This window comes from Pelophylax lessonae (assembly GCF_965119305.1).
Source record: "Pelophylax lessonae genome assembly, chromosome: 11".
Lineage (NCBI taxonomy): Eukaryota > Metazoa > Chordata > Amphibia > Anura > Ranidae > Pelophylax > Pelophylax lessonae.
Window position 1 is genome coordinate 55235156 of NC_138778.1, and position 12967 is coordinate 55248122.

At 40.0% G+C, this 12967-nt stretch overlaps 1 protein-coding gene across 1 annotated transcript in view; it reads right to left on the reverse strand.

Annotated features, from left to right (window-relative positions):
• Positions 1-12967, reverse strand: part of ZNFX1 (zinc finger NFX1-type containing 1) — a 67006-nt gene that overhangs the window by 18920 nt on the left and 35119 nt on the right. The window contains exons 6-7 of the mRNA XM_082271433.1: positions 12379-12522; positions 4020-4128 (exon numbers count right to left, since the gene is read on the reverse strand). Of these exons, the coding sequence (XP_082127559.1) occupies positions 4020-4128; positions 12379-12522 (253 nt within the window). The remainder of the gene's footprint in view (positions 1-4019; positions 4129-12378; positions 12523-12967) is intronic.

Sequence of the window (12967 nt, forward strand, 5' to 3'; positions counted from 1 at the left end):
GGCGATCGCCGCCGCTCTTCCCCGATCGTTGGGGAATCTAGTTTGGAGATCTGTTTACACAGGCGGGCAGATCTCCTAAGTGACAGGGAGTGACAGATCGGAGTGCTCAGCATAGCTGAACATCCGATCTGTCCTTGAGTCACTCAGTCACCTCCCCCCCCACACATTAGTAAGCACCAGGCATACATTAACCCCTCCCTCTCCAATAAAATTAACCCCTTCCCTGCCAGTGTCATTTTTACAGTAACAGTGCATATATATATAGCACTGATTACTGCAGTAATGTCACTGGTACCCCCAAAAGTGTCAAAAATGTCAGTCAAGGGTCCGATCTGTCCGCCGCAATGTCGCAGTCCCGCAAAAAAAATCGCAGATCGCCGCCATTACTCGTTAAAAAAAAAAACACCAAAAATGACAGAAATCTTTCCCTTAGTTAGTAAACGCAATAACTTTTGCGCAAACCAATCAAAATACGCTTATTGTGATTTCTACCAAACATAGGTAGCAGAAAACAAATTGGCCAAAAATTTTTAAAAAATTAGATTTTTACATATTTTTTGGGAGGAATTTCATATAAAAAAAATGTTAAAAATATTGTTATTTTTTCAAAATAAACGCTCTTTTTTTGTTTATAGCGCAAAAAGTAAAAATCGCACAGGTAATCAAATACCACCAAAAGAAAGCTCTATTTGTGGGGAAAAAAGGACGTAAATTTAGTTTGGGTACAGCGTCGCATGACCGCGCAATTGTCAGTTAAAGTCGCACAGCGCCGAATCGCAAAAAGTGGCCTGGACGTAAGACAGCAAAATCCTTCGGTGGTAAAGTGGTTAAAGAGCTTTTTAACTTTTTGAAAAAAAATTAAAGGAGGAGGGGTTTTTGCTACATTATTTATTCCCCTCATTGGCACCACACATTTAGGAGCTATTAAACTACCATGGAGGTTTGAGTGACAAGGAGTACTGCATTAAGACCCCAATTGTTTGCAGAAATCAGCCTGCGTGTGCTGAGAAGAACAAGAGTATCATTCACAGCGTATTTTGACCAACATGCTTGTGGTGTACATTTCTAGTAGGTATTTATTTTTGTGGATATTTAATGAAGGATTAAAGTATGGAGTAGTAGTATGACTTGTATTTGTTTACACGTATAAGATACTACCTGTGGACTTGCATTTGCTTGAAGTCCAGATCAGCCTTCACCAACCTTTACAACACAGAGGAACTAATAATACTAAATACTAAATAATAATAATAAATACCTACTAGAAATGTACACCACATGCATGTTGGTCAAAGTAGGCTGTGAATGATACTATTGTTCTTCTCAACACACGCATGCTGATTTCTGCTAACGTTTGGGGTCCTAATGCAGTACTCCATGTCACTCACTAAAACCTCCATGGTAGTTTAATAGCTCCTAAATGTGGGGTGCCAATGAGGGGAATAAATAATGTAGCAAACATTCTCCTCCTCCTAATTTTTTTTCAAAAAGTTAGAAATACCTTTCAAATCTCAGGGAACCCCTTCTAAAAATTCTTAGATCTACTCTTAGATGTCTCATAAATCATAAGACATTAGTGTAATGATCAGTGAGAAGAATGCTTCTTACACTTGTAGTCACTGGGAAAGAATTACCCCCTTACAGATAGCTAAAAAGATCAATGGTGTCAGTGGGAACTTATCTAAGGGGCAGACATTGGTCATTGCCCAAGGAACCCCTAACAGCCTCTGGAAGAACCCTAGCATTCAATGGAACCCTGGGTGAGAAAACCTGATGCTGCAGTTGGTAGATGTTATAAAACAAATTAACCTCCCTGGCGGTATGATTCTTTTGGATTTTAGGTGCTGAAAGCGGTACCATTATTTTGCATGTAATTCTTGTGAATGAGCAGCCCAAACCAACTGTATACATTTATTATATATATATATATATACATATATTATGTATATATATATATATATATATATATATATATATATATATATATATATATATATATATATATAATATGTATACAGTTGGTTTGGGCTGCTCATTCACAAGTATTATGTATATATATATATACACACGTATATATATATATATATATATGTATACGTATATATATATATATATATATATATATATATATATATATACTGTATATATATATATATATATATATATATATATATATATATATATATATATATATATATATGTATATATATATATATATATATATATATACATATATTTACATAAAAAGTACAGTAAAACTGCAGGAAAGGGCACTGGGGGGTAATGTAATGTGATTTTTTTTTTGAACGGTATCAGTGTGTTTGGGGTGTTTTACATTCGAATTTGCCGCCGGTTCCACCCCCCGGCGGACGTCACGTCGCCGGAGACGGAAGCCGGGGCTCGCAGACGATCGGGAGAGAGCTCCGCCGCCGCATACCGCTCGCAGTCTTTGCTGGATCCCGGAGAAAAGGTAAGTAAAACCTCTTCCAGCATCCAGCGATCTTCCTAGCGCTACCCGGAGTGTGGCTCGGGGTTACCGCTTTTGGCTCTAAAATCTAACCCCGAGTCACACTCGAGAATACCGCTAGGAAGGTTAAGCAAAGTGTTATTAGGAAAATGTATTATACAATGGGGTTGATTTAGCAGAACGGGTGCACTCAGAATCTGGTGCAGTTGTGCATGATAGCCTATCAGCTTCTAATTTCAGCTTGCTCAATTAAGCTTTGGCAATAAAACCTGGAAGCGGATTGGTTTCTATGCAGAGCTGCACCAGACTTTACACTTTCCAGTACTTTAGTAAATAAATCCCAATATGTAGCACTTAGTTGAGTAAGGCTAGAAAGAGCTTGAAGCTCTGGCAGGAAGAAGTCATCTCTAAAGTCCCAGTGAAGAAGCCAGTAGGTAATGCATGTTCCATTCACTCAAAACAGCCTTTTGCAGACTAAGGCCCCTTTCACACAGGCGGACCGTTCAGATCCGCCGGTCCGTTTTTTTGGCGGATCTGAACGGTCCCCCCATGCATCCCTATGGGGCATCAGATGTCAGATCCGATCCATCAAATCTGGACGGATGGAAACCCTATTTTCCATCCGTCCAGGGGATTCGATCGGATGGGATCGGATGAGAACAGACCGATGGTCCGTTCCCATCTGATTCCCCCATAGAGATGTATGGGGCTCTGACAGCTGTGTCTCCGCACACAGTGCGGAGAACAGCTGTCATTCTCCTGCCCAGCGGGGGATCGGTGGATCGATCCCCCGCTGAGAAAAACTGAGTCCGTCCGTCCGTCCGACGGACAGTGTGTGTGAAAGAGCCTTAACTCCCAAATTCTTTTTGCAAAATCAAGTTAAAGACATGCTATCACCAGATCCAACAGAATACATTTATTATCAAAATAACAGTGCTTAATGTTAACGCACTATTGCCCCCTTCTAGGCAAAGCTTTTACCAGATAGCAAAATGTGGAGGAAGTTAGAAGAATCTGATATAGTTATGTTATATTCTTCTCTTTCCAGCTGCCCTCTGCTCCTCTTCCCCCAGCCAGCCAGTCACATCATTGACAATGCTGAGGCTGTATGCAGGAGAACTACGACTAAACACAGCCTCAGCCTATGTAAACAAAATGTGCTGAGGCTGTTATTGGGAGCTGCTCTCCTGCACACTCCTTCATTGCAATAAAATTGACAGTTGAGCCGGTGTTCAGAGATCTGTCCCAGAGCAGAACCGCAGAGCTTTTGTTTAAAACTGTTGAGACTGCATTTGGAACAATATTCCTGCACACAGTAGCAAGGGGGGGGGGGGGGGGCGAAGTAAAGGTCAGTCAAAAGGAAAAAAAGATTTAGATTCTTCTCATTTACCCTTTGTCTTCCAAACTTTGCAATCTGTAAAAAAAAATCATTGCACAAAGGGGGAAACAATAGGTTTCCATAAAGCACTGTTACTTTTCTGAATAAAAATATATTGTGTGTTCGGTTGAAAGGGCCTCTTTAATATATGAACACATGAGGAGTGTACATTACCTGCTCTAGCCGGATCTGCTGTCCGAATAAACTGTGAAGAGCCAAGCCCAAGCCATTCAACAACTATTGATATTTTTCCTTTCACAGGAGTGTAGAAGTCATCATCATCCTGGAAATAAATGATGATTATTAAGCTTTATTCAGCTTATATTGTGTAATCTTATACCAGTGTCAATTTCGTCGACTAAAACCGACTAAAACGTTTTAGTCGACTACATCAACTCAATTTTAGTCGACTAAAATACGACTAAAACTAAAACAATTCAAATGACTAAAATACGACTAAAACTAAAAAGACATTTCAGTCAAAAGACTATAACTAAAACTAAATCGAAATTTGCTGCCAAAATTAACACTGGTTGCATGCTCAAAGCTCAATACCATAAATAATAACATATTCGATTTTTCACCCTAGGACCAGCAGTAGTATATAATGAGTTTGGAAATTGTAGAGAAATGCTTAAATAATGCATTACAAATTACAATTGAACTACACCATTTCGAATATAGATGACTAAAATGAGTTTTAGTCGACTAAAATGTACTGGAGTTTTAGTCGACTAAATATGACTAAAACTAAAACACTTGCAGAAGACTAGAATGGGACTAAAACTAAAATGCCATTTTAGTCCTAAGACTAAGACTAAAACTAAATTGAAATTTGCTGCCAAAATTAACACTGCCTTATACTGCTTAGGGAGGCTAGAAGGCTTCATGTACACAGGACATTTGAAAACCTCTCCTGAATGCTGGAACTTGACAGCTAATAACTGACGGTTAACCACTTAAGCCCCGGAAGATTTTACCCCCATTCCGACCAGGGGGTATTTTGCGATTCGGCACTGCGTGACTTTAACGGAGAATTGCGCGGTCGTGCGACGCTGTACCTAAACGAATTTGGCGTCCTTTTTTTCCCACAAACAGAGCTTTCTTTTGGCGGTATTTGATCACCTGTGCGATTTTTTGATCACGCGCTATAAACAAAAAAAGAGCGTCCATTTTGCAAAAATAGCAATATTTTTCCCTTTTTTTTATATGAAATTCCCCCAAAAAAAAATGTAAAAATCAAAATTTTTTAAAATTTTCGGCCAATTTGTTTTATGCTACCTATGTTTGGTAAAAAAAAAATCGCAAAAAGCGTATTTTGATTGGTTTGCGCAAAAGTTATTGCGTTTACTAACAAAGGGAAAGATTTTTGTCATTTTTGTTGTTTTTTTTTTAACGCGTAATGGCGGCGATCTGCGATTTTTTTTGCGGTACTGCGACATTGCGGCGGACAGATCGGACCCTTGACTGACATTTTTGACACTTTTGGGGTTACCAGTGACATTTCTACAGTAATCAGTGCTATACATATGCACTGTTACTGTAAAAATACACTGGTAGTGAAGGGGTTAACTTTATTTGAGAGGGAGGGGCTGTGTGTGTCCCTAGGGGCGTGATTCTAACTGTGATTGGCTGGGGCTTCAGCTGTATGCAGAGTGATCAACGGATCTACATAGTAGATCCAGATGATCAGCTCTCATACAGCGAGGAGAATGACAGGCAGCTTGTTTACACAAGCTGCCTGACTTTCTCCCTCTCCCCCGCCAATCGCAGAGTGGCCGGCGGACATCGGGTCCGCCGGTCACACGCGCGGGGGGGTCCGTGACCACTCGGGAGCGGGAGCGCGCCTCCGGGGGCGCGCGCTCGCTCCCTAGACCCTCACAAGCTAGTGACGTAGCCCTACGTCACTTTGCCTGTGAGGGGCTGACCGCCGACGTAGATAGTCGTGCGGCGGTCGGCAAGTGGTTAAAAATGACCGCTTTGCTGCATTTACATGCCATGTTTAGCGGTGTTTACGTTTAGAAGCATTTTTACATTGTAAGATGGTCAGAAATGTAAAAAACACCTAGAAACGAAACACTTATTAACGCGAGTTACTCTGTTTAGACGCATTTACACGTTGTTACAAGCATTTGGCGTTTCAAATGCCAATAAACTTCCGTCCTGAATGCAATTTTTTGCTTTAAAAAAAAAAAATGCCACTAAACTCAACTTCCTCTCATTAGTTATTGGGAGAAAATTTGGAGGTAATTAATGTTCATACAACAATCTCTATTCCTAGGACCATTGAAATCTGTTTACTGGGTTTACTGGCTTTGGTGACTGCTTTGCTACAGAGCTGAAAAAGTGTTAAGTCTTCTTTTGTTTTATGTACGGAAGGCCATTACCTTTCACTGGAAGAAAAGGGTTCCACCTACGGTTTCCTTTTGGAAAGGTTTAATTTAATAGTAATTTACCATTGTATAGAGAAACCTATGCACATAGGGGGTGTCTGAGGAAATTTGACAGGATTTGGTCAGGGTGGCTGGCCGATTCTGGTACAGCTGCATAGGGGTATGATCTTATTTTCTTTAATCTTGGAAAAAGCTAGGCATTGAGTAGGAGTTGGGAAAGTCTGTTTGTAGATAATATTAAAAGCAGAGATGTATAGTAACGAAGTAGAACTACTTAAGTACTGTACTTAAGTACCGAAATGCGGTATCTGTACTTTCCTAGAGTAGAATTTTTTTCTCCTACTTCTACTTTTACTTCACTACATTTTTCCGATGATTTCGATACTTCTACTCAAGTATTTTTTTTTTGTGCTGCATAGTTACTCGTTACTTTTAAAAAAATTACCACTGCCAGAACAGTAGATGGCAGGTTGCATAAAGCTCAAAAAAATGTGTATAATGTCATTTGTAAATCAGCGCATACGAAAATAAAGGCTGTATATAATAAAAGCTGCTATACCAAATCTTTCCAATAAAAAGAAAATATGAAACAAACAAATAAATGGTGCTACAGCGCTTAAAGTGCATCAAGAAACTACTAACAAACACAGGTTAATCATTTGAAGAAATCATTTGAAATAATAAAAACAATATGATGTTCAAACTTTTGACTTATTTCTTTAATAACTACATAACACAGTACTTGTACTTCTACTTTCAGTACTTGAGTAGAATATTTTTTTCAAAACTACTGGTACTTTTTACTTTTAGTACTTAAGTAGCAAATTTTTTGAAAAAACTACTTGCAAGTAAAGTAAAAAAAATGTTGAATACTTTAGTACTTCTACTTAAGTAACTTTTTCTGCGAGCACTTCCACTTCTACTCAAGTAATTTTTTGATCGAGCACTTGTACTTTTACTCAAGTAGAAATTTCGAGTACTTTATACAAGTCTGATTAAAAGTATCCTTGTGAGGATTATGCATGGGGGAAGGATGGAAGGAAGGATTTTTTTTTTTTGTTATTGTCGTTGCTATTATTCTTGTTTTTGTTATTGTCGTTATTATTCTTGTGTATGGTATGATTTTATGTATGTATAAAATAAATAAACAGATTTATAAAAAAAAAAAAAAAAAAAAAAAAAAAAGCTCAACTTCCTCTAAACGACCAAAAAAAAAAAAAACAACTATAAACGAAACGCTTTGGCCTCTTGCACACAATACTCCTGTTTGAGCATCTACTTTTCTCCAGACCTTTTTTCTTGGGCACCTTACACACGATACTCCTGTTAGAGCATCTACGTTTTCTGGCGTAATTTTCACGCTTACGCGCTCGCGCAAATGCGCGTAATTGCGCGCAAATTTATTCTAGCGTTCTGGATATTCAATTGACATTTTGGGTCATTTTAGTGCATTCGCGCGTTTGTGTGCGTTTTTGCGCGCATCAGGCGCAAATTACTGACCAAAAATGCAGATTTTTCTATTTTGTTCTTACTGAAGAAAACGCGGCGCTCATTTACGCGGCTGTGTGCATAGGCACATTAAGAATGAATGGGCTAAATTTTAGCTCAGAAAAAAAAAAACGCTGTACTGAGCACTTTTAAGCTGCAGTGTGCAAGAGGCCTTGTATGTATTTGCGAGTATTTGAGAGTATTCGCGTGTATTCAGGCTTAAATTACTGACCAAAAATGCAGATTTTTCTATTTTGTTCTTACTGAAGAATGCACAGCGCTTGTTTACGCGCCTGTGTGCATAGGCACATTACAATTAATGGGCTGTATTTAGCTCAAAAAGCTGTACTGAGCATTTTCAAGCCGCAAGATGCTCATACAGGAGTATCGTGTGCAAGAGGCCTTATAAACGCGAGTTACCACATTTAGACGCATATACACGCTATTACAAGCATTTGGCATTTCAAATGCCAATAAACTTCCGTCCTGAACGCAATTTTTGGCTATAAAAAAAAATGCCACTAAACTCAACTTCCTCTAAAAGACTATAAGGCCTCTTGCACACGATACTCCTGTTTGGGCATCTTGCGGCTTAAAAATGCTCAGTACAGCTTTTTGAGCTAAAATACAGCCCATTAATTGTAATGTGCCTATGCACACAGGCGCTTAAACAAGCGCTGTGTATTCTTCAGTAAGAACAAAATAGAAAAATCTGCATTTTTGGTCAGTAATTTAAGCCTCAATACTCGCCAATACACGCGAATACTCTCAAATACTCGCAAATACATACAAGAAAAAAAGGTCTGGAAAAAAGTAGATGCTCAAACAGGAGTATTGTGTGCAAGAGGCCAAAAACTATAAAGAACTATAAAAAAATCTATAAACAAAACGCTTATAAACACGAGTTACCGTGTTTAGACGCATTTACATGCTATTACAAGCATTTGGCGTTTCAAATGCAAATAAACTTCCGTCCTGAAGGCAATTTTTTGCTTTAAAAAAATGCCACCAAACTCAACTGCCTCTAAAGGACTATAAAATGTCTCAGTGTACATGGAAAGAGGAGACAGAGGAGAGCTCAGGGGCTGCTGCAAAAAAACGCCTAACTGCACCTAAACGGCCATTTATCAGCAGCTGTGTACATGAGGCCTAAAGCCCCGTACACACGCATCGATTATTGGCCGTGAATTTTCGGCCAACGTCCGATCGGCTGATTTTCGGCTTGTTAGTATGATGCTTCCGACAACCGACTCCAACTTTTCGGCCGAACAAAATCTGGTGTGCGTGCTATAAAATTTTTGTTGGCCATCAACAGAACGGCCGATTGTTCCTCAGTCAGTACAGATTTCGGCAGACAAAAATCTGATGAGCAAGACTGGGCATGCTCAGAGAAGAAAAAACACGGAAAGTAAACCAGAACATGACATCACTTCTGAAGTTGGTTTCTGTCGGCCAACAAAAGTCCAGTGCGAGTCTAGAGCACATTTCAACCAACACAACAACACTGGACAAAAGACGGCCGATCGGTCGGCCAACAATCTGTGCGTGTGTACGAGGCTTAAGTCAGTAAAACAAAGCATGAACTGTTCTATACCAAGCAACCTTCCCTGTTTTCCATAATAGTACACTTTCCAGAGATCTGTATTTTTCTTATTTTTCATGAGAAAAATTTAACTTGCAAAATCTTTATAGAGAGATTTTTCTCATTTTGGCGATAGCTCGAAGAAAATATATGGACCAGTATGCCCCATAATCCTCTTCCCTGTATAACATGCATAACGTGTGATGTGTTATTACAGCCTCTTCATTTAAATGGGCTGTCTATTGTACCAAAACATACCATAAAAGTTGCATAAACTGTTTTTTTTGTAATGCAGCCATATGATACCATATGTAAAGGTGGAGAGAAACACACATCCATTGGCAAGGCGCACTGGGTGCCATTATGAATGAATGGCACCAAAGCACACCAATGTGAAAAACATGTATTTTTGCACATTGTGGTAACCTGAGTGCTAATGCACATTTTTACTGCAGTGCAACATTGTCTAACTATTCTCTGTGCTGACCCAGCTCCTTCACCCTTTCTAGAAAAAGGAGCAAAAGGGAATACTATACAGATCATATGTAAAGTGGCGGCATCAGGCAGCAGCCTTAGAGCTTTTGAAGGTCTACATAAGTGCCCTTTCACACTGGCAGTAAATCAGTGAATTGCTTTTCAGTGGACGGTATAGCAAATATTGTCACCGCTGCCTCCTGACATCTGTTTTTGTTTTTTTTTTCACTTTTCCGCTTTTTGAAGAATGGCAATTTTACATTGCGGGACCAAGCCACAACTGCAAGCATAGCATTAGGCTCTCAGTTGTAGTGCAATCCCAATGCGCTTCTTTGACAAGTGGTGCCATCTGTCAAACTCTGCAACCCGAGTTAAAATTGCCGTGGCTGTGAAGCAATGCATCTCAGCCTCAGCATGTATACAGCCCTGTCAGGCATAGCTGTTTGTTTTTACCACCCCCTCCAGCTACCAGTGTGAAAGAGCCCTAAGGCATGCTTTAACCTAAATACAATACATAGATTGAACATAAAATCTTATGGTAACCAGCATGCCTGCGTTTTTCTGCACCACACTGGATAGTAAGGCGTGTCACCATACAGCAGCAGCTATGCAGAGAAATTAATAGTGTGTAACTATGTGGTTAATTTACAAAAATTGGAGAGTTTAAAATCTGGTGCAGCTGTGCATGGTAGGCTTGTTCAAATAAGCTTTGACAAAAAAAAAACTGTAAGCTGATTGGTTTCTATGCAGAGCTGCACCAAAATGTTGTACTCTCCAGTTTTAGTAAATCAACTCCTATGTGACACTTTAAATAAAATTGAAAAAAAAAAACAAAACAAAACTCTTGACACCAGCTTGCACAGTAAATCAGTGCCTAGCAACTGCTGGCCATACGTGATCAAACTGGATGTTTGATTGTTTCAACATTTTCATTGAATCTAATGTATATCAACCTTTCTCAACTACAGAATCTGAAATACCTTTTGACCAGTTTCTCAGCATCTAATTCACAATATAAGAAAAGGGCGGGTTTAGAAAAATACAATATCTTAGCAGATGATCAATTCAAAGTAAGCATTTTTTTTTTTTGGCACATCAGTCAAACAGAAAATTTTTTACAAGTTTATCATTGGTATTGTATCTTAAGCTGGATACACACTATACAACTTTTGTTGTCAGATTTCCTTTAGATTTACCTTTTCTATGTAGTGCAAGGGCCTGTCTGATTGCATACAAATTGAAAGTGTTTAGGTTTGACCTCATATTATATGGTTTTGGTAAGTCTGAAGGAAAAAATCTAAAGAAAATTGTATAGTGTGTATGGCCCTTTAGGGTCCTTAAACACGAGCTTTCCGCCAGGCGGACTTTGTTTTGCTCAGTGGGGATCGATCCGCCGATCCCAGCTGAGCAGGTAGATGACAGGTCTGTCTCCGCTTACTTTGCAGAGACGGAGCTGTCAGATCCCCGCTCTCCTCTAAGGGAGATCGGATAAAAACGGAACGCTTGTCCGTTTTCATCCAATCCTATCCGATCCTCCAGACGAATGGAAAATAGGGTTTCCATCCGTCTGGATTTCACAGACAGGATCAGATCGAATAGCAGCGGGTGTCAGCAGACATGTTATCGCTGACATCCGCTGCTCCATAGGGATGCATGGAGCATGCAATCAGGTCCGCCTGAAAAAACTTACAAGCCTGTGTGAAAGGGGCCTTTAAACAGTGGTTACAACATTAATCACCTGAAAGATCATATTAAGGCTCCATGCACATGTTTTCTATAAGTTCAAAAAACGCTGGATAAAAAAACACTGATGTGGTCCTTTCACACAAGCGATCAGATTACATGCGCCTGTCAGTTTTTTAGGCGGACCGGATCGGATGCTCCATGCATACCTATGGGGCAGTGGATGTCAGCGGAGACATGTCCGCTGACACCCGCTGCCATTCGCATCCGATCCAAATACTGTAGCTGCTGACTTTTAATATATATATATATATATATATATATATATATATATATATATATACTTGCCTGTCCAGGGAGCCCGCTATGTCAGCTCCCCAGCCGCCATTCACTCTAAGGGAAACCGGCAATGAAGCCTTTTGACTTCACAGCCGGTTCCCTACTGTGCATGCGCGAAGCGCACTGTGCATTCTCATTGGCTTGGCGGCAGGGGAAGAAGAAAGGGGACGGAACTTCCGAGGGATGGTGCCGCAGTGCTGTCTCCTAGAAGTGAGGTAGGGGGCCTGTCAAAAACAGGCACCCGTTCCCCCCTCCCCCCTGAAAGGTGCCAAATGTGGCACCAGAGGGGGGGAGGAAGCAGATGAGCGGAAGTTCCACTTTTGGGTGGAACTCCGCTTTAAACTGTGCCTTTGAACACAGTAATGTGTTAACCACAGCACACAGTGTGCTAGGGGGATCTAGGGCAGTGATGGCAAACCTTGGCACCCCAGATGTTTTGAAACTACACAGCAGAGTGCATGAGCATCATGGGAAATGTAGTTCCAAGGGGGGATGGGGTGCCAAGGTTCGCCATCACTGATCTAGGGGATGTTTCACTGTGCTGAAACTGGCATAACAGGGAGATGTTTCTTACCATCACACTATGTAAACTATCCCAATGGTCCTTTTTGATGTGTTTCTGTAGGAACTTTTCATGAATGACACCAGCTGTTGTGCATTGCAAAAGCTGACCACCTTCATTGAGTTTATGTTCTGCTAACTTCATCTCTTGTGTGACCTTAAGTGAGAAAAGACAAAGAAAAAAAAAAAAAAAAAAGTATTTAGTGCAGTGGTGGCAAAGGCAACTAAAAGGGATGTTTACCAATGTACTACAAATAGGTTATTGACAAAATATTAAAAGGAAATTTATGGTCACAATACTTTCACTTTATAACATCAGCACTGTAATAACAATACAAACAATAGTTATTTTTACCATTCCAAATACTTAAAGTTATTGTAAACCTATTTTTTTTTTTAAATAAACAGGTCACACTTATCTGCTCTGTGTAATGATTTTGCACAGAGCAGCCCCGACCCCCGCTAGAGCTTCTGGCTCCTCCCCCCTGCCGAGTAGACTATGGGGGCACTCATGCGGGCTCAATCCACAGGGCATAGTGAATACACTATATTGTCAAAGGTATTGGGACGCCTGCCTTTAAACACACATGAACTTTAATGGC